This window comes from Rhodamnia argentea, chromosome 11 (assembly GCF_020921035.1).
Source record: "Rhodamnia argentea isolate NSW1041297 chromosome 11, ASM2092103v1, whole genome shotgun sequence".
Taxonomy (NCBI): domain Eukaryota; kingdom Viridiplantae; phylum Streptophyta; class Magnoliopsida; order Myrtales; family Myrtaceae; genus Rhodamnia; species Rhodamnia argentea.
The window spans coordinates 3748247-3770753 of record NC_063160.1 but is presented as its reverse complement, the minus strand read 5'-3'; the positions used below and the strand labels follow the sequence as shown (position 1 = coordinate 3770753).

The 22507-nt window shown below is 39.5% G+C and overlaps 1 protein-coding gene and 1 non-coding gene across 2 annotated transcripts; one reads left to right on the top strand and one right to left on the bottom strand.

The window, feature by feature from the left end:
- Nucleotides 1–3774: 3774 nt before the first annotated feature.
- On the bottom strand, nucleotides 3775–5359 carry LOC125312887 (scopoletin glucosyltransferase-like). Its single transcript, XM_048272768.1, has one exon. The coding sequence runs from the start codon at nucleotides 5289–5291 to the stop codon at nucleotides 3834–3836; it is 1458 nt and encodes a 485-aa protein (XP_048128725.1). The 5' UTR covers nucleotides 5292–5359; the 3' UTR covers nucleotides 3775–3833.
- An 11619-nt stretch (nucleotides 5360–16978) lies between these two features.
- Nucleotides 16979–17085, top strand: LOC115739452. Its single transcript, XR_004015238.1, has one exon. It is a non-coding gene; the product is annotated as a small nucleolar RNA R71 (small nucleolar RNA).
- The last annotated feature ends 5422 nt before the right edge of the window (nucleotides 17086–22507 follow it).

The following is a 22507-nucleotide window of genomic DNA, read 5'->3' as shown; positions in this document are numbered from 1 at the left end:
AAACCGAACGACATTTCGAGAATCGTTCAAAATTCGTCCCTTAATTCCTTATGATCCAAAATTTTACCAAGTGGAATTCAATAATAATTATTCCTTTTATTGAATTCGGGCAAATTACAGATTTCGAATTTACAGGGCGTTACAACTCTCCCCACCTTAGGAAATTTCGTTCTCGAAATTACAGTACAATTGCGACTATTCAAAAAGATATGGATAGCTACTCTTCATAACTTCCTCGTTCTCCCGGGTAGCACCTTCAGTCCCATGGTGTTGCCAAACCACCTTAACTAACGGAATCGTCTTGCTCCGGAGCACTTGCTTTTTCCTATCCATGATCCCGATTGGACGCTTCACGTACGCAGCTCACTCACCTAGCTCGATTTCTTCATAACTCGGCATATGAGAGGAGTCTGGTTCGTACTTTCTTAGCATCGACATGTGGAATACATTATGCACTTGAGCCGATCTTGGCGGCAATGCTAGGCGATAAGCTAAATTTCCTATTCGCTCCAAGATTTCGAAAGGCCCAACATACATGGGGCTCAACTTTCTTTTCTTGCCAAAACGAGATGTCCCTCTCATAGGCGACATCTTCGGAAAAACATGATCGCCCACTTGGAATTCTAGAGGTCTACGCCTCTTATCAGCATAACTCTTCTCACGGCTTTGAGCCGTCATCGCTCCGTCTCTGGTGACTTTGATAGCTTCCATAGACTGTTCCACCAACTCAGGACCAGTAATTTTCTTTTCATCTACTTCGTCCCAACAGATCGGCTTTCGACAAGCTCTACCATACAATGCTTTAAATGGGGCCATCTTGATACTCGTTGAAAACAGCTTATTATAAGCGAACTCAACTAGATGCAACTGCTCTTCCTAATTGCCTTTGAAATCCAAGACACATACTCTCAACATATCCTCTAGTGTTTGAATTATCCTTTCATATTGGCCATTTGTCTACGGGTGATAGGCCGTACTGAAATGCGACATATCCTCTAGTGTTTGAATCGTCCTTTCGAATACTATAACTGCTACGTTGTGCCTCCGATAAGATACCATCCTTAGACTTTCATTGATTGGTGTAACCGGACGTCCTCTAAACTTCAATATCCCATCCTCGGCCACTTGAAAATCGACCCTTCGTTTAGTTGAGTCCTCTTAAAGGATCTTCTCAATGGTGGGGTTCGTCGACTCGAGGATCTTAATTCTAGTTGCACTTTCGGCTCAATTCTCAACATAGCCACAAGACTCGACAAACGACTTATCTCCAACTTAAAGTCTGAGTCTCTCACTTGCTCAAGCAAATGCCATTCATTCACACGTAATTGAGCAATCGCTAATTTTCTACTCAAGGCATCTGCAACTTTATTTGCCTTACCCGAATGATACAGAATCTCACAATCATAATCCTTGAGCAGCTCCATCCATCGACATTACCTTATGTTCAACTCTTTTTGAGATAACAGGTATTTCACGCTCCGATGATTGGTATACACCTAAAAACTTTCCCCGATTAGATAATGCCTCCAGATTTTCAGGGCGAACACAATCGTAGCCAACTCCAGCTCATGCGTTGGATAATTCAACTCATGGGGTCTCAACTGGTGAGATGCATATGATACTACCCTTCCATGTTGCATCGTAACACAACCTAGACCTCTAAGAGACGCGTCACTGTAGGTCTAGAATCCTCCAGGATCAGACGAAATTGTCAACACGGAAGCCGTAGTCGCCTTATGCTTAAGCTCTTGAAAACTACGCTTGCACTTGTTTGTCCATTCATACTTCACATCCTTCTTCAACAGCTTAGTCATAAGTGAGGCTATGGAAGAGAACTTCTCCACGAATCATCTATAATAGCCTACCAAACCCAAAAAGCTTCGATCTCGGGCCACTATCGTCGGTCTTGGCCAATCCATGATTGCCTCAATCTTAAACGGATTCACCGCAATTCCCTCGCCCGAAACTACATGGCCTAAAAACGTTATACGAGCCAACCAAAACTCACATTTACCGAGCTCGGGCTATCTTTTGTACAATGGGTTTTTGCATTGTTTTACGATGTTCACTTGTTGGCTAACCAACTGAAATCTCTTGTTTCCAAAACATACAAGATGTTTGAAGAAAGAATAATGTTGAGGATGATCACCCATTTTCAATATGTAATGCGTATGGAGAGGGCTCATGTTGTCTTTTGTACAATAGGTTTTTGCACTGTTTTTCGGTGTTGACTTGTTGGTCGACCAACCGAAATCTCTAGTTTCCAACACTTTTTTCCTTTTCATTTTCATAGGAAGGTCACACCGAACACGAGATTATGAATGTAATCTGAACTAATTGACAAGTGATTATCATCAATTGAATGATTTTGCTCCGATTTGGTACTCAAATGATTGGAAAAAAAAGTTATGGCACTCAAGTGAGCATTGTACATAAGTAATGTCACTCCATGTGTCCTTACGATGATGTAAAAGTGAACAACTTTCCTAATCGTACGTAGCACATATAATTTTCGGCCACCATAATCTTTAACGGGTTTGGCCAAATTTTTAAGTTATACGGGCTCAATCTAATCAAAGCTAAAAAGCCCCCGCTCGACTCCATTAACTTTAGTCCAATCTAATTTATGTGGGCTTAACAAAAAGTGCTCCTAATATGCAGAAGCAAACTAAGAATATTTTTTTTTGTTAGGGAATGAGATGAATTCCTAAATTTTTTTTATGTAACAAATGACTACATGAGTCGTCAAAGTTTAGTGCCGATAACAGAAATTGGTCGTGACTTTGGCTCGTCAAGTCGCAAAGGTCTTGGCCATGTCCATCATGGGATTGTGTGGCCTTGAATCATTAATGGCAGAAAGAAAACATGCAGTTGGCTTCTTTCATTCTCAAAAGGAAAAGCATTTTCGATGGCCCTTTTTCTATCTCCTCCTTAGGGTTTTCTCCTCTTCCTCTCCTATTCACCCATCCATCTTCTTCAATCTCCACTGAGGGGAGGGTTTGAGTTAATCTCTCCATCCCTTCTCTTTTTTTTTTTTTTTTCCTTTGGCTGATTTGGTTATCTATTTTCTTTTTCTTACTTTCCTCCCCTTTTGGAGAGCTTTTCTCTTTTGATCCACTCTAGATCTAGTCTATGTTTGGGATTTTGGCATGTATGGTTTTTGGGTTTCGCTTCCCTCAAGTTTTGTTGGTGTACAAGTCTTACTCCGAAGGAGATGAGACGAGTTCCGTGAGGTTTTCGCTCTCATAGGTGTCGATCTCGTGCTCATTCAACATTTTTTGCTCTGAATGGCAATGAAATTCTCCGACCCCTTCATATTGAAAGTACCTCATTCTATGAATATGACATGTTAAACTTCCCATTGTGTCGAAGGTTGGCGTACAAAATTGTCGACTTGAAATCCAAATTGTCGATTTGTTTTGGGCAGAAATACCTTCAAACCCAAGTACATATAAGGAAAATTACCGTGAGGACCTAACGAATTACTATCTCTCCATCTTTTCTCTAAAATTGTTGCCAAGTGCCTTGTTGCATACATATCACAACGTCAGTTGTGCAACAGCCAAATATATTATTGACATTTGACGATCCGTGAGGTACATTAGAGTTCATGATCATGTATACTTTTCCTATTGCCTCAAAAGAAATGAACTCACATCCTACACATTGACTATTCACAACTCCTAGAATAAATTCCATGAGAAAGAAACAGCAAATCCAGCATTTTTCTCTACGGACAAACCACAAACACAAACTGAGAATGGAAGATTTCCGTTTCTTCAGTTCTATTCTCCAGGACCAAGAATTCAAGATTGGTTGCTTCAGGTTATGAATCAGATCTTCTTGTCGTGAGCCAATCTCTGCAGTCTGAGCTCCTGAAGCAGAGCTCCCAAATCAGACCAAGAAGACCCACCTTCTTCCACAGCCCCTCTTCCCATCTCTGCAAGTGCTTTCGACCTGCTCCTCATTTCCTCTGCTTCCTCGCCCACCAAGACTCTCTTCACTGCCTCCTCCACTCTCTCGCTCTTCACGCTGTCCCCGATCAACCTCACCCATTGCTTCACCCCGACGTCGACCCCAATCTTGAGCACCTGGGTCACAAACTTCTCGTTGAAGAATTGCTCTGCTGCGACCGGCCAAGTCACCATTGGCACACCGGCTGTGACCGCCTCCAGGGTCGAGTTCCAGCCACAATGTGTCACGAAACCCCCGATCGCATCGTGATCAAGAATCAGCACCTGAGGAGCCCAGCCCCTGATGATGAGGCCCTTGTTTCGGATTCTTGATTCGTAACCATCAGGCAACCACTCTTCTTTGCCTTCTTCCACATTCGGGTCCTTCTTCACCACCCAAATAAATTGTTGCCCTGATGCTTCTAGTCCGACTGCGATCTCATGAAGCTGAGCAGCATTGAAATTCGCCATGCTTCCAAAGCAAATGTAGATCACTGAGTTGGGTTGCTTTGAGTCGAGCCACTTGAGGCACTCGTGCTGGTCAATGGATGCTTGGTTGCCCCTGTGTGCTTTGTCGTCAAGCTCCTCATTGCACAATGAGAGCGGGCCGACGGACCAGGTTCGTCTCCCTAGGAATGTCCTGTAATGGTCAGCGTAAGTCGGCTCGAGCTCGTAGAAGCTGTTTATGACGACTCCAAAGCTCCTCTTCTCCGATTCCTTCACCTTATTGTAGAACTTGGTGAACTCAGTCTCTTCCCTGAAAAAGTCTGGCAACTGCATCCTGGACATTGTGATTTCTCCGGGGAAGTTGGGGATGACGAAGGGCTCTGAATCGCACGACAACTTCTTGTGAGGCTCATAGAGCCTCACACATTCCATGCCTGCAAGGGAGAAGGCACTTGTCCCGTGGAAAACGAGCCTAGGGATGCCGCACTTGGCCGCGATCTCGATTGTCCAGGGAAGGAAAATGTCTGAGATTAGACAATCGGGGGCAAGTTTCTCTATCAGCAGCTCGAGCTGTTGGTCCAGCATCATGACGGCTCTCATGAATTGCTTGCGCATTTCCGGAGCAGTGATCTTGTTCAGATCGTCACAGTCTTCTGGCAAGCCGACCTCTTTCAAGGGCAGCGTCACCGTGACGACATCGATGTCGAATCCTAAATCCTTGGGCCTCGCGATGGATTTCAAGAAGGTGGGCTCGTCATGGGGGGTGGCGACGAGGGTGGACTTGCAGCCTCTGATGGCGAAGAGCTTGGCCATGTCGATCATTGGGATCATGTGGCCCGGAGCCATGAAAGGGAAGAAGAAAATGTGAAGCTGGTGGCTTTCGCTACCCATTTGGCCTCTCAGGAGAGTTTCTGCTACAGGAACGGATACAGGAATGGTGCTGGACCTGCTGGTGAAGCACAAGAAAGGTTGGGTGGTGGTGATGCCGCTGAGTTTTGAAAGCCGAGGTTTGTTTTTACACTTCAAACCTAGGACAAATATATAAGGAGGGCTTGGGCATAAAGAATTCCTGATTTGTTGACCAGTTTCCGTGTTTGTCAAGGACTTTGGGAGTGCAAAAGAGAACAAACAAAAAGCTACGTCTAGAAAAGAGGCTATTGATTTTGCTTGTCGAGTTCTGCAGATACGTCATGCATGACCAATTGCGACAGGTCGGAGAAGGTTCATTACTTTCTGTGCAAGGAAAAGTGAATTTGGACCAACTATTCTCGAGTCAGTTGAAGCTTCAAACATTCTCGAGTCTCCTTCGGACTGCGGCGGGAAAAGCCCGGCATCATTGCCCCAATTATTTATGTGCTGCGGCTTTCGGAAAAGCCATCGCATAAATGACTCCGAGGGCTTCAATTTGCCCAAAAATTTGACGTGGCTCGTCAGAGAAGATTAAATGGGCATTTTTTAGAAGTTTTTTTTTTAAAATTGATTATTTGTAAAATTTTTGCTCTAAAATTTATAAAACTGCAATTGGCAAAAGTACGACGTGTGCCGAAAGCAAAAATCACAAAGCAAATAATCCAACAAAGCAAAATCATGAAGCAAACATTATATCCAAATAATTTCGTTTAAAATCACGAAAATCCATTTATTTTCCTAAAAAAAAAAGATAAGTAAGTAAAATTTTCTCACCTTCCTTATCCTTTGCATTTGTGTCTTCTCTGACCTTGCTCTCAAAGAGCAACAGAGCTAGGAGGCTTGTGGAAATCAACTATCGTTCTTTTGATCAGTTGTGAGGATTAATGCAAGGGAACATTTGGGAACCAATTTAACTCCAAGTTCTCCCGTGAAAAATTGATGGATTCGGTGACATTGTTCGGTACATCAATTGATTTTGAAATATTTTGTGCGAAAAATTTAAAAATGATCAATTAAGTGCCAAATTTTTTTTTAGATCAATTTAGTGCCAAAACTATTTAGTAAGACACATCGGCAACCGGAATCAATTAAGTGATTGCTATGGCACTTAAATAATTACTTTAAAAGTTTTGGCAAAGTATCTTCTAATAGATATAACACTAATACTATCAAACGGTTGGGTTTGGTCAAGTTTGGATCGTGTCATAAATGATCCGAGCCAAATTAACCCATTAACCCATTTATAATCCATTTATGAATTGTGCAAATTTTTCGACCCATACCCGACCCAACCCATATTACTAAAACATTCATATTTAATCCAATCTAAGAAAACTTACTTCCTATACATTTTTGATAAAATTATTTTGTTAAATCATTTTGGACAATTTAATGATTTATAAAAAATCTCTTTTTTTTTTAACTTTTTTACAATTTAAAAAAATTTGAAAATTTTCCTTTTATTTCTTTCAAAAAACTAATTTTTTTTTTGTAAGACCACCAAGGATCACCGATGATCTCACCGAGGACAAGCAAGGGCAGCCCTAGTTGGTTGCTAGCGGCGAGGGTCGGCAGGCGCCCTCGCCGTCTTTGCGGGGATAAAAAAAATAAGAGAAAGAAGAAAAAAAGAAGAAAAAAAAATAAGAGAAAGAAGAAAAAAAATAAAAAATGTTAAAGAGTTGTAAATGGGTTTAAAGACATCTCATTGACTTAAGTAATAACCTTGATAAGCTAAATGGGCACACGTCGCCCTCGCCGCTTGTTGGTGATTGTCGTGGCCCTCGCAAGGTTTGGGCAAAGGCTTCGCGACTCTCACCTAGTTCGGGTAAGGACTTCGCAACCCTTGCCTAGTGTCAGCGAGGGTCGGCTAGCCCTCACCCGTGACCGGCATTATAGGAAAAAAAGTAAGAGAAAGAAAAAAAGAAAAGAGAAATAAATTATAGAAACTGTTAAAGAGTTGTAAATGGGTTTAAAGACATCCAATTGACTCAGATAATAACCTTGATAAGCTAAATGGGCACATGCACTTAGGTTTATAATTCCAAACCGTTAGCAATTCATTTATTAAAACTTAATTAATCCATATGTAATCCATCTCGTTGAATTTGGGTTAGAAATGAATTGTCAACTCATTTTTACATCTCCACTTGCAAGGTAAGCTATTACACGACTTCTCTCGTCCAAATAGCATCTACTCTTCGTCCGTAATCATAATGCCTCACGGGCACCAATGCATGAATTTCAGGAAAAGTACAAAAAAATTCTTGAACCGATTGAATTGGTGTAATTCAGTCATAAACCTTTTGTATTTGTGTTAATTGATTCCATTTGGCCAATCTTCAAAGGAAAATGTAGGTGCCATCCATCCCACGTGTTGTGATCAATGATGATGTAGACATTTTTAATTTTTTTAAAAAAATCAAATTTATAAATATTTTTTTATTTCTTTTTTTACTAGCCGGCCACTAAGCAAGGACCGCCTCATCCAGCGTCGCCCTTGGAGACGAGGCTGTGATGGCATTAGGCAAGGCCATCGCGGCCTTGCCGGTCGTGGATGCCTCGGTGATGCTGGATGAGGTGGCCCTCGCCCGCCAAAATGAAATGGAAAAAAAGAAAGAAAAGATTCATTTTTTTAAAAAAATATTAAAAATTGTCCACATTACATAGGATAGTTGGCTTCCACGTCAGCGATTTTTGGCCAAAATTAGCTAAATGGGCTCAATTGGCACAAATGCAAAAGTTTAGGAACTAACGTCGCATAATTGAAAGGTTTCGTATCGAATTGCCACTAATGCAATAGATTGAAGACTTTTTTGGTACTCTCCATAAATTTCACATTACAGCTGCACTCCTGAAAATAAAGGGATGGTATGAGATGGTCTTAGAGAGATCATCGATGCATTGAAAAAATCGAGAAAACATTCAGAACTGGATGTTTCTCTTTCGAAGATGCAGAAATATTTATCAACTAGTGAATCAAACAATTATGTTCGTAGATCTCGGTGATGTTTCGTTTGTTTCATAAAAAATTGAATGATTTGAAAAAAAATTTCCTAAAAATAATATCTCGAAATGATTAGTCAATTGAAAAATAATTAAATTGACAATAGCTATTTTCGACTGAATAATTTCATGGACGATGAAAATATTTTCTATTTATTTATTTTATAAATTAATATTTTCAAGTCATTCATTTTCCATAGAACAAACGGAGCTTTTTACATACAAACATGGGGATCTCATCAAATGTCACCATGAACATGTGAAGTACAAACGCTTCTCGGCCAAATCCAAAGCATACAAGCATTAGGGCAAACAGAAATCAACTCCACCATGAACATGTGAAGTACAAACGCTTCTCATCGAACAAGTCGTAGGCATGGAACTCTCTCTCTCTCTCTCTCTCTCTTAAACTTGAATCTGAACTGGAATTGGGGTAATCGAGGCAAATCCAGAGTATCGACCAAAGCAAGTTCAGAGAATCACAAATGCAGACGACATCATGAGGTGAACTAAATGCTGAAGCAGGAAATCTACACATCAAACGAGATTGAGAATGAGCATGCTCAATAGGTGCATCGAGAGCACTGATCATGATTAAGTGGCAATTGCAAACAAATTGAGCACAGAAACGATGAGGATCCGAGCGGGCGAATGAGGAAAGAACAAGTACAAAGCAATGCGAACAAAGGAGGCCTACGAAGCGATTGTGGAAGCGGGCGAGCCACCGGTGGCGATTGCTGGCGGACTGAAGGCGATCGAGAGACAGGAAGAAGCCTCTGAAAATCCGGGCAAAAGACCGGGAACCAAACATGGAAACCGAGAAGAGAGAAGACTTAGCTTTCATTCTCGCTGTCATAATCAAGTGATATAGAGGTTGACATCCAAGTTCGATCGAACACCATTTTTTTGCTTTTGTACACTGCAGGAGGTTCCATTGGTTCTGGGTATTTGTTTATATGGTTCCAAGGAACCAACAAATTTACAGACAAAAGTATTCGGTTATTGAGGATGGAGTGACAGAAGTTTTGAGAATTCAAGAGAAGGTCACAGCAAAACGGTACATTCTAAAATAACCATTACTCGGATATCTTTACCTTGGACCTATATGACATGACCAATCAATAAAAATATTCCAACACCTTGTTCATACATGGGCTTTTCTAGTACGAAATGAGCCTCCAAAAACTCCCACATGATGAAAAAAGGTAAAAGGTCTCGAGAAGAAAATGATCTCTTGGCGGATGAGTAATCATTGGAGTAGCTATTTATGATACTATGCAACTCCCCAAAAGGTAATTTTAATGTGGCCGATTGCCTCCATCCGTCACTAAAAACACCACTTCCCATGCTTTCATGGAGCAGCGGAGCTTGAATGACTGCTTCGAGCTCTCTAGTTCGAAAACAAGCTAGAATAGAGGACCTGTGTCGTGGCTGCGAGAGGGAGGTTATGGTGGCAATTAGCAATATTTTTGTTTTTTGGTTGAAGATTAGCGATGTTAATTCAGAGGTTGAGACCAATAAGCTTACATGAACTGGATTAATGAGCTGCGAGCTTGGGTTGTCCGAAATGGGCCCAACGGAACTTAATGTTGTTTATTGCCTCCTTTTTCAAGAGATAAGTGCACTAGAAATCCTAAAACTTTTTCACTTAAGTGTAATCGAGTCTTAAAATATTCAAAACATGCAATCAAAACCTAAAACTTATCACAAAAGTGCAATTAAATCGTAAAACTTTCAAAAAAATGCAATTAATTGTTAAAACTTGTCAAATTAATGCAATTTAAGTTGTGAAACTTGTTAGCATTTTCCGTTTGTGAAGTTGGACGAAGTTAATGAAAAGACTTTACTGCACCAACTTAACAAGTTCTAGGACTTGAATCTTAAAATTCTTAAAAGGTGCAATCAAGTTCTAAAACTTGTCACAAATGTGCAATTGAATCCTAAAACTTTTAAGTGCAATTAAGTTTTAAAACTTATTAAATTTGTCCAATTATTTTCTGAAAACTTGTTAGCATTTTTTGTTTGTCAAGTTTGATGGAGTTAATGGAAAGATTTGATTGTACTAACTTGACAAGTTTTAGGACTTAATTGTACTTTTTGAAAGTTTTAGGACTCAATTACAATTTCGTGAAAAATTATAGCACTTCTAGTATAGTTATACGTTTTCTAATTACTTACTAACAATTTATTAACCACTTCAGTGCAAAAAGCTGTACTTGGCTTATCGGCAAAAAATTCAGGAGTGGAAATTCCTAACTGCCTTCTCAACAGCATCTCCTCTCATCAAACTAGCTCTAACCACTATAACCCGTTATTTGATCCCTATGCCAATCGCAATCTTGTGCACATCGGTCACCAACTTGTTATAGAACTGCTCAGAAGATGCCGGCCAGGTAATTATAGCCGGCCCGGTACTTATTCCTTCCTGCGTCGAGCTGCAATGGGTCCAAACCCTCCGACCGATATGTGCTTGACGATCAGGACTTGGGGTTCCCATCCTCTTATGATCAGGCCCTTCCCTAGGATTCTCTCCCTGAAACCTTCCGGTAGCCGATCATCGTTTCCGTTTCGCTCTTCCTTCTTCCCCTTCCTCACAACCCTTATGAAGGTCTGTTCAGAAGCTTCAAGTCCGGATGCAATCTCCACAAGCTGCTGAAAAATGTAGCTAGCCTCGCTGCTGAAAGACTTGTGAATGACATAATTGGGTGCCTTGGAGTCTAGCCACGTCGAGCATTCATGCTCGGCGATAGATACTTCCTTTCCTCTAATAGCTTTATCTTCCATGTCCTCGTTCCGCAATGAGATTGGACCAACATGCCAGGCCTTCCTGCCTAAGACATCCCCGTGACAAGCTGTTAACAAAGCTCTTTTAGCTCCGACTCACATGCTTGCCCGAACAACTTGGTGAAATCTGTTTCACCTTCTTTGTTTTAGGAAAATCTGGGAGTTGATGGCTAGTCATCTTTATCTCCCCATGGAGGTCAGGCACAAGGAGATAAAACTGTCTTGTGGTGTTCATATAGGCCATGGCTTCATAAGTGCAAATGGAGAAGAAACTTAGACCTTCAAGAACTATCTGAAGATGACTTGGATGCTGATATTTACACCAGAGCGCTTGATTCTCTCAAATTGTTTGAGCAAAGAGTAAGGTTGCTGTTATGGTTAGTGATATAACCTAGAGGGATGAATAGGTTATCTATTCAAATCTAATAAAAAATTTCACGGAATAATTAGAGTCAATCAATGTATGCGGGAACCGGTTGAAATATGCAAGCATAAATTGCTAGTTTCGAGTCTGGTGCTTCAATCAAACAATTAAAACAACACGTAGATGGATAGAGATAGATGCACGCAGATATATATAGTGATTCGGCTTATACCAAGCCTAAATCCTCCTTCTCATACTAATAGCCACCAACAATGTTGTATTGCACTAGTAATTTTTCGAGTTGCTTCTACCCAAAATTGGTGGATCACACTAAAAAGTTACTCGCACTAGTACAACATTTGTACGCTTCTCAAAAGATTTACAATCACTGTATAACTCTCAGAAAGTGACTAAATTGATCACGCTGGATTTTACTAATAGCTCTTCTTTTTGAGTTGTTACAGTTGTAGCTTGGGTTGCTTCTACCCAAATGGTCTTTATAGGAGGTTTCTCTTATTTTTCAACCAACAATGTCCCGCGACCTCATTTGAATCACCATTAACCTTGGAGCTACGTTGCCAAAATCTCATAGGGGGTTCGCTCTTGATCATTTTAAATTTCCACAAACATTATTATTTCCACAACCTAAGAGATGCTCTGATTTGATAGTTCGTGTATGCGGATCTACTGAATTGAAAGTAAAGAAGACATGAGTAAACTAGAACCCATTTTTATGATGAGGTTAACTAATAGCAGGTTAATCGTAGACTGGTGAGAAATCTTAATAATCTCGTGAATTAGGTAAGATGTAAGAGGAAACATAGTCACCTACGTATTGCAAAAATGAAATTGTTTGCAGTGATGGAATATAGGGAATCAAGCAGATGCTATGTATGTAATCCTCTCTCTTCCACGTAATTCTAAAAATACGCTATGATGTGTGGACTCGTAGACCGCATCGACCGGCCCATAATAGGCCGGAGAGACCTAATCCATTCACCAACAAGTCCTACGGAGTTCGGCACTGGAAATCGATTTAACCCGACCCGTTGTCGTCCCCAACCCGAGTCATTAGGGTTTTTTTGCTTTTTGGTGAAGTGGGACACTTTTTAATCTTTTTTTTTTTTTTGTCCTTTTGGCTTGTGCGCTTTTCAACTGTATCACGAGAATGTCAAGATCCGGTCGATTCATTGGATGATATGTCCTTCATGACGTACGCATCCACATCGAAATCTCTCTTTTGTTCTCCATGCACAGTCTCTTGCACGTTTATTATATGACTCAAGTTCAACTGAAAAAGTTCTACTCGTACATTAGCATTGAATTCTTACCTAGAAAAGGAAAACATAATGAAGGAAATACTATTAAAGTGGACGACACTGCCATCATCTCCTGTTTACTAAAAGCCAAGAATATTTAGATGAATACAAGAGAGGTTAGTAATAGCCACAGATTAGTACCATATATTGAAAAATCGCAGCCGGTGTTTATCTTTTATCTTTTGCTCAATCGAGTACCTACTCCGTTGTTTTTTTTTTCAATCAAATAGCTTAAATTTTAGAATGCAGACCAATGCAAGGGTTCCCTTAAAGTCGCGGACGGAAGATTCTATCGTGGGCACAAGCGCCTTTTATTAGTTATGTTAATTGTTCATATAGATTCCCCAAACACTGATGAATATTGCTATAGAAAATATTGGCTTGTGAAAATGAACCGTAAATACTAAGATTTTCACTAGAATTGTTTCTGCTAGTTCTTAAATTAGCTATCCCTTAAATATCATTGTCTCTTTTTCCCGCATACTCTACCAATGTTCGATTGTCACCAATATAATAGTAACATTAATACAATTATTCTGACTTAAACGCATCTATGTGATAATTATATAAAACATGGAATGATAGGTAAAAATCTGCCGTACTAATAACTATGTTGTCTTGATAATGCATAATTACCTTGTTAAATTTGTCGATGATTCAATAATTACCATAGTATTATTTGGTCACTATTTGGTATTTTTAACTAATTTTTCCCAAATTCAATATAATTTACAATATACTCGGTATCTCAATTACTAGTTATTTTAATATGCACAAAATTGGTGCACAATTTTTAGTTCAATCATAATGTCAGTTAAGCTTAAATGAAAATCATAAATTAGTTATTAAATAATAGAAAAAACCTATGTATTTGTAATATCTTGATAATGTATTTATGCGATATTACACTCAGGATTGGCCACTAAGTGATGATTACTATAGCGAAAATATAGTTATTTTAACATAACCACAGGTCATGTGCTTATATTTTATTAACAATCATAAATAAACAATTAATGATAAGTAAATGTTTGTTTGTAGTAAAAATTACTTATCTAATGATTCAAATGGGCTATTAAACTCGAGGTAATCATGATTGTCTACTCAAGTACTAACTGTTGTATTCCATCTAATTCGAATTTTAGGAGTATTTTGAGAATTCTTATACTTTCCCCGCTCATTTACGTATGTCAGTCACGAAACCAAATAACGTAATAGTTATCAAAATTACAGCCTCATTTCATTGTTGCAAACCAAATCGGCTGAAATAGTTTTACAAGAATCAATTTGGTAAGAAGCCTCTTTTTTTTTTTGGGGGGCGGGGGGGACATTTCATTGTTGCAAATTTGGAAATGTACCGTAGGGAAGGTGACGTTCATAGTGACGCTAATTGAACGTGAACGCCTGAAAATGCAACACCCGTGAGGCCGTGACCTTTCCTCACTTCCTCACGAACTCAAACACCCAAAAGTCGATGATCCATTTCGCATATAAAGAGCTCATTCCCCAGTCAAATATCTCTCACTACACGACACAGGACTCTACATTGGTAATTCAGTCTCTTGCTCCACATCTCCGAAGGAAAAGAACGGTTGGCTATGTCGATCGAAGCACTGGCGATGGCAGGCGTCGACCATGCGAAATCCAGCATCAAATTGAGGGATTTCGGTACGGAACCCGAACAGCCACCTCCGCATCTCCTGGAAGAAGACGACAAGTCGAACTCCGTCGGCGATGCATGGGATTATCGCCGGTCGGGGATCGATGAAGATCGGCGGATGAAGTTGAAGATGCTCGGATGGGCCAAACATGTTGCTTCCATGCATGAAATCGCACTCGAGCTCAAAAGGAAAGAGGGTCGACTTAGATAAAGATTTGTGTCTCTCTTTTAGATAATTTTGGTGGGTTTCTTCGGGGGCTTCTGTTGCCATGTAGAAACCTCTGTGTTTGACTTTTCAGTCCTATGCTTTTGAAGGCTCATGTTGGAATCGCCATCGTTATGCTTTGATTTGCTTGGTGTTAGATTGCGCTCATATAACTGAAATTTGTAATAGGATCGATCACTATATTCTGGGCATGGTCTGCTGACAAGAATTACTTGTATGAGACAAATTTAAACTGTAGATATAGATTAAGTTTGAAATGCGGTGCATGCAAATAGATGTGCTAATTCCCTTAAGATCTGCAACCGACCACCCAATAGCTGTATTATATTCCTGAAGCATCACGATCAATTGACTTTCCTGCTCACTAGTCAGATTAGAAGTAATAATAACGGGCAAATTGCTATCTGGATCCGAAAACACATATTTCAAATTGCATGGAAGATATTTCAGTACTAAAGTAGGAGGTACCTCAAGAGAGCATGGAAGAGGTGCAGACGATAGTATAGGAAGTGGTTCACATTTAGGCATCCAAAGGTTTAAATTACTTACCTCTTCCTCAATGTCGTCCTCTCCAGCAATTCTTGGCCCATCTGACAACCATTGGGACATGCAATCCTCCACCTCTGCATCAACTAAGCCTACCAGAAAACAATCCTCTTCCTTTTGAGGTCCCATGGCTGCATTAAAAATATTTAGGCGAAGCTTTTTGTTTCCAAAAGAGACGTCCATAACTCCTGACCTGCAGTTGCTACAAGCATTAGCAGTATTCAAGAGTGGTCAACCTAAGATAATAGGAGGTTGTTTACCTGGGATTAACTCCATGTCGAGCACTAAAAAGTCAACTGGAAAATATAAATAATTAATCTCGACCAAAATATCCTCCAACACACTCCTAGGCTCTTTCATAAATCTATCAGTAAGTTGCAATATCACAGCAGTTTTTTTCAACTCACCCAAACCAAAAAAGTATCATACATAGAGCTAGACAAAATATTCACACTTGCTCTCAAATCAAGTAAAGCCCTCTCAATCTCAACAATTCCAATGAGACAAGAAATGATTAGCACATCTGGGTGTTTAAGTTTAGGATGAAGTGTTCTAGAAAGTACAACACTGACCTGTGTCGGCAACCGAACTATATGTGTGTTGCTGATGTTCAACTTACGCTTGTGGGTGCACAAATCTTTTAAAAACTTTGCGTATGCCTAAACTTGTTTGATTACATCAAGGAGAGGTAAATTGATCTGCACCTGCTTGAAGAGATTCATCGTCTCCTCCATCTTTGCTCCTTTCTTGTCTCCTCCCACCAAGTTCGGTGACTTCAAAGCTGCTGAAAATGGTGCGTTTGGTACATAAGTATCTGGCTCATCTTCCTATCTAGTCATCTTCTCTTTCTTCTTCGGTTGGGTTGAATTTTCCTTCACTATTTCGATATCATTGATGCTCTGCTTTTTAGGCCTGTGCACCTCTTTTCCATTGCGCAAAGTTATGATTGATTTTGCTTGCTCGTGCTACACTTGGCCGCTGGGTTGGTTATTAGGGTTACCAACCACTTGACTCGGCAACTTCCCATCTTACCTTTGATTGATCGATGATGCCAGCTGGCTCATCTGCGTTTCCAACTTTGCAATGGATTGAGTGTGTGAATGGAGAAGTTGAGTTGAAGCCTCAAGTCCTTGCAAAGCTCGCAGTACCTTCTCTTCAAAAGATTGCGTATTCAGTGTTGGTTGAGGAGCTTGTGGTGCCTGCATCGTAAAGGGAGCACGATTAGTAAAATTACTTACTTGAGGTCTAAAAGAGTTACCTTGTTGTTGTGGCTGCCTCCAAGATAAGTTGGGATGGTCTCTCAACCGGGGGTTGTAAGTATTCGAGTAAGGATCGTAGCTGACCTTGTTAAAAACTTGAGCTGCCTAAACTTGCTCTTGTGCAAAGACTGCTCCTTGTGATGAACCTTCACTTGAATATGTTAAGTCTATAGCATACACCTCATGTTGGGGATTCTGTCCTTGAAGTAACAATTGGTCAAATCGTCGGGGCAAAGCATCAATCTTAGAGTCCACACTTGGAACCTTGGTGTTCACCTCCATAAATTGACCTACTTCGAACAAGGACTCCCTTTTTGTGGTTCCCGAGTGGCCCTACTTCCTTGATGAAGAGACATGGTGCATGGAATTCTTACTTAGCATCTCAAACAGTTGCCATGCCTCGTCATCATTCTTGTGCAAAAAAATGCCTCCACAAGATGCATCCACCATATGTCTGTGCCTCTCATGGAATCCATCATAAAAGCTCTGCACTAATTGCCACTTGGGAACTGCATGATGTGGACAAGGGCGCAACAAATCTTTGAATCTCTCCCACATCTCATGAAATAGCTCACCATCATGTTGACTGAAGCTTGTGATTGCTCTTCTAATTTCAGTAGTATGCCCAATGGGAAAGTATTTCTTCAAGAATAGGCGCTGCAAATCCGCCCAGGTAGTGACCACTGTATCCAAAGAATTAAGCCGGTGCTTGGCTTTATCCTTTAATGAAAAAGGGAACATGATAAGCTTCAGTGCCTCATCGAAAAAGTTTTGCAACTTCACAATAGAGCAAATCTCCAGAAACTCATCCAAGTGCTTATAAGGTTCTTCATTGCTGAAACCATGGAATGACGGTAGCATCCGAATGACACTCAACTTAATTTCATACTATGCCGCTACAACTGCTAGGACTCATATCTGCGAATTAGATGTGTATGTGGGAGGAGTGAAGTGATCACTCAAAGGTCTCTGATGTTCGGCCATTGCCAAAGGCCCTTCTTCCGCCAACACAATATCCCCTTGTGGTTGTGGCAGCTAATTCTGCCGATTTGCAACTTGTTGGGCTGTTGCTTGCTCTAAATCCATCAATTCTAGGTTCAAAGATCGACGCCCATGCATAATCAACTCAGCAATTAGCCAACCCTAAAAAAAAATTTGTAAATGAGAGGTTGCTATTGTTCGGAGGCGCTGGATCGATGCAAGTGGCGATGGAATTGGAGAAGATGAACAGTTTCTAATCTGCAAATGAAAAAATAAAAATAAAAAATCACAACAAAAATCAGAAATAAATAAATAAAAATGACACCAAAAATCTCAAACCGTGCTTAGTTCCTCGAGAACGGCGCCAAAACTTGGTCGTGTTGCTATACAACCAAAAATAAACCCTAATTACTAGTTAGAAGATAACAATAAGTAGGGATCGAATCCACAAAGAAACTAAAACAAATTCCAAGATTATGTTGAAAAAGATGATAAATTTCTATTTTCTAAGGACTAAATATTATAAATTGAATTCCTAATTAAAAGCAAGATAAAATTAATTTAACAGGAAAATTTATGGAGGAAACTATTGCCTTTAAGTCTCGAATCCACGATACCTTCTTATTTTATTAGCGTCTTTGTTCGCACTATCAAACCTAACAGCTACAAGCTTGCTATAGTTGCGAAGATAATCTACAACCCATCCTAATTATAACCTATCTTGTCGATCACTATCGTCTTTCGTTTTCCAAGCTTAGCATGCTTAGTTATATCAGATATAGATTATCATCGGTCTTGATCGTAAATTGCAATTAAAACTATTGCTTGGGTATGACATTAGAATCACGGAACTAAAATCATAAACTAGATTTAACAATAAAATTCTTGAATAGAATAGATGAAAACGTAGTCTCTCCCAAACAATCAAGTGCAATACCAAACACTAAATAGAAAATTTAAAATTCAAACAAGAAGTATCATTTCATCTAAACCCAAAGATGATAAAATAAATTTAGCTACTCATGGAGATGAATGACGGAGAAGAAATTAAAGAAATCGGAGAAGAAGCCATGGCCGAAGTGAATTTTCTGCACGTTCCCTCCTTTTCTTCCTGCCTCCTCTCCTTTTTCTCATTTGTCATCCGTCCAATCTCCAGTACTCTCCTCTTTTTCTTTTTATCAGGATCTCTCCGTGATTGTGTTTTATTTTCCCGGAATATGCTATCAATCAAGAGCTCATGGAAATCCAATCCTACTAAAGATAAGATTTTGCAAAATTCATTAAGGATCTTGGATTTTAGGAAATATCGGGTTTAACCAAATCTCCGCAACTAGATAATATTCCAAATTTGGTCTCTTATAAAACTCCTCCAATAATCAAAATATTAGCCAAATGAACTAATTTAATTATTAACATTTATTTGAAACCCATAAATTAGATACACTTTTTAGGCATACATATGGACCAATCAGTTGCCTAAATCTCATAAGGGGAATGCTCTTGATCGTGTGTGTAACATTTTAAATTTCCATATACAATATCTCCACACCCGAAGTGATGCTCTGATTTGATAATTCGTATGCGGATCTACTGAATTGGAAGTTAAGAAAACATGAGTGGACGAAAATCCATTTTTATGACGACGTTGACTTAGAGTAAGTGAATCGGGGACCGGTAAAAACTCTTAATAATCTCATGAATCAGATAGGATGTAAGTGGAAACATAGTCACCCACGTATCGCGAGAATGAAATTGCTTGCACTTGATGGAATATAGGAAATCAAGCAGATGTTATGCGTGTAATCCTCTCTCTTCCACATAATTCTAAGAATACATTATGACGTGCAGACTCGTGGACCACATCGACCGGCCCGTGATAGGCCGGAGAGACCTAATCCATTCACCAACAAGTCCTACAGAGTTCATGCACTGGAAATCGATTTAACCCGACCCGTTCTTGTCCCGAACCCGAGTCATTAGGGCTTTTTGGCTTTTTGGTGAAGTGCTACTTTTTTTAATCCTTTTTTTTTTCTTTTGGCTTGTGCACTTTTCAACTGTATCACGAGAATGTTGAGATCCGGTCGATTCATTGGATGATATGTTCTTCATGACGTACGCATCCACGTCGAAATCTCTCGTTTGTTCTCCATGCACACGACCAAAAGGCTTCCCCGGTCGTCGGGTTTCTTGTCAACCACCTCTCTTGCACGTTTATTATGTGCCTCAAGTTCAACTGAAAAAGTTCTACTTGCACAGTAGACGACACTGCCATCATCTCGTGAAAGCCAAGAATATTTAGATGGATATAAGAGAGGTTACTAATAGCCACAGATTAGTACCATGTATTGAAAAATCGCAGCCGATGTTTATCTTTTATCCTTTGCTCAATCGAGTAACTACTACGTTGTTTTTTTATTTTTTTCAATCAAATAGCTTAAATTTTAGAATGCATACCAATGCAAGGGTTCCCTTAAAGTCGCGGAGAGAAGATTCTATCATGGGCACGAGCGCCTTTTATTAGTGATGTTAATTGTTCATATAGATTCCCCAAACATTGATGGACATTGCTATAGAAAATATTGGCTTGTGAAAATGAACCGTAAATACTGAGATTTTCACTAGAATTGTTTCTGCTAGTTCTCAAATCAGCTATCCCTTAAATAACATTGTCTTTTTTTTCCCGCATACTCTACCAATGTTTGAATGTTACCAATATAATAGTAACATTAATACAATTATTCTGACTTAAACGCATCTATGTGATAATTATATAAAACATGGAATGATAGGTAAAAATCTGCCGTGCTAATAACTATGTTGTCTTGATAATGCATAATTACCTTGTTAAATTTGTCGTTGATTCAATAATTACCATAGTATTGTTTGGTCACTATTTGGTATTTTTAATTAATTTTTCCCAAATTCAATATAATTTACAATATACTCGGTATCTCAATTACTAGTTATTTTAATGTGCACAAAATTGGTGCACAATTATTATTTCAATCATAATGTCAGTTAAGCGTAAGTGAAAATCATAAATTAGTTATTAAATAATAGAAAAAACCTATGTATTTGTAATATCTTGATAATGTATTTATGCGATATTACACTCAGGATTGGCCACTAAGTGATGATTACTATAGCGAAAATATAGTTATTTTAACATAACCACAGGTTTTCCACCAAAAAAAAAAAACATAACCTCAGGTCATGTGCTTATATTTTATTAACAATCATAAACAAATAATTAATGATAAGTAAATGTTTGTTTTGTGGTAAAAATTACATAAACTCGTGATAATCATGACTATCTACTCAAGTACTAACCGTTGTATTCCATCTAATTCGAATTTTAGGAGTACTTTGAGAATTCTTATACTTTTCCCCGCTCATTACGTGTGTCATTCACGAAACCAAATAACGTAACGGTTATCAAAATTACAGCCTCATTTCATTGTTGCAAACCAAATCGGCTGAAAAAGTTTTCCAAGAATCAATTTGGTAAGAAGCCTCATTTTTTTTTTTTTTTTTTGGGTCAAAAGAAGCCTCATTTCGTTGTTGCAAATTTGGAGATGTACCGTAGGGGAGGTGACGTTCATAGTGACGCTAATTGAACGTGAACGCCTGAAAATGCAACACCCGTGAGGCCGTGACCTTTCCTCACTTCCTCACGAACTCAAACACCCAAAAGTCGATGATCCATTTCGCATATAAAGAGCTCATTCCCCAATCAAATATCTCTCACTACACGACACAGGACTCTACATTGGTAATTCATTCTCTTGCTCCACATCTCCGAAGGAAAAGAAAGGTTGGCTATGTCGATCGAAGCTCTGGCAATGGCCGGCGTCGACCACGCGAAATCCGGCATCAAATGGTGGGATTTCGGTACGGAACCGGAGCAGCCGCCTCCGCATCTTCTGGAAGAAGTTGACGAGTCAAACTCCGGCGGTGATGCACGGGATTATCGCCGGAGGAGGAGTTCGGGGATTGATGAAGATCGGCAGATGAAGTTGGAGATGCTCAGATGGGCCAAACATGTTGCTTCCATGCGTGAAATCGCACTCGAGCTCAAAAGGAAAGAGGGTCGACTTAGATAAAGATTTGTGTCTCTCCTTAGATAAATTTGGAGGGTTTCTTCACGGGCTTCTGTCGCCATGTAAAAACCTCTGTGTTTGACTTTTCAGACCTATGCTTTTGAAGGGTTATGTTGCAATCACCTGCGCTCATATAAATGAAACTTGTAATGGGATCGATCACTATATTCTGGGCATGGTCTGCTGACAAGAATTACTTGTATGAGACAAATTTAAACTGTAGATATAGATTAAGTTTGAAAGCTTGTTGTTAAATCTGTTAGTCTTTCATTTAACTAGCAAAAAATGGGGGTTATCAACCGCAGATTATTGACCCACTAAGCGTTGATATATTTATGTTATTACTAAGCTTACCATGTAATCCCAAATTCTACAAGATCTTTCATATACTAAACTAGGGTTAAGGCACGCACTGTACCGATGCGCATAATTAGGTGATTATTCACGAGAAAATAATGAGTGATTATGCATGAAATATGTGAGTATGAGATAAACAAAGTAACGGTAATTTAGGATGTCCAAAGAACAGGAAAAAAAAAGTAGATGGTTCTTATTATATGGGTGGGTACGAGAGAACGAAAGGCAGGGCAATATCTGAAATCTAAAAGTGAGACGAAATGATGTTTTAATTTGTGTATATTATTTGAATAGAAAAAGACTCATAATTTCACATTTCTAATCTTTAATTTTTATCAAAAAAGTCAGCAAATTTGTTTAGAGGAAAATTGAGAATTTCGCTAGACTATTATGGTAGGGTATGGGTTTCAAGTTCCTTTGTGTAGTATAACATAGGTGTGTCAAAAAAGCATGCGCCAGCCCGACCTGACCCGACCCGGCCCAAAAATTCACCCTAATTTTCGTGCCTTTCGGGCTGGCTTGGTACTGTTAGGATAGGGCCGAGTCGGGCCGGCCCGGTTCCGGCTTTTTTTTTTTTCACCCACGTTTCTTTTTAATTT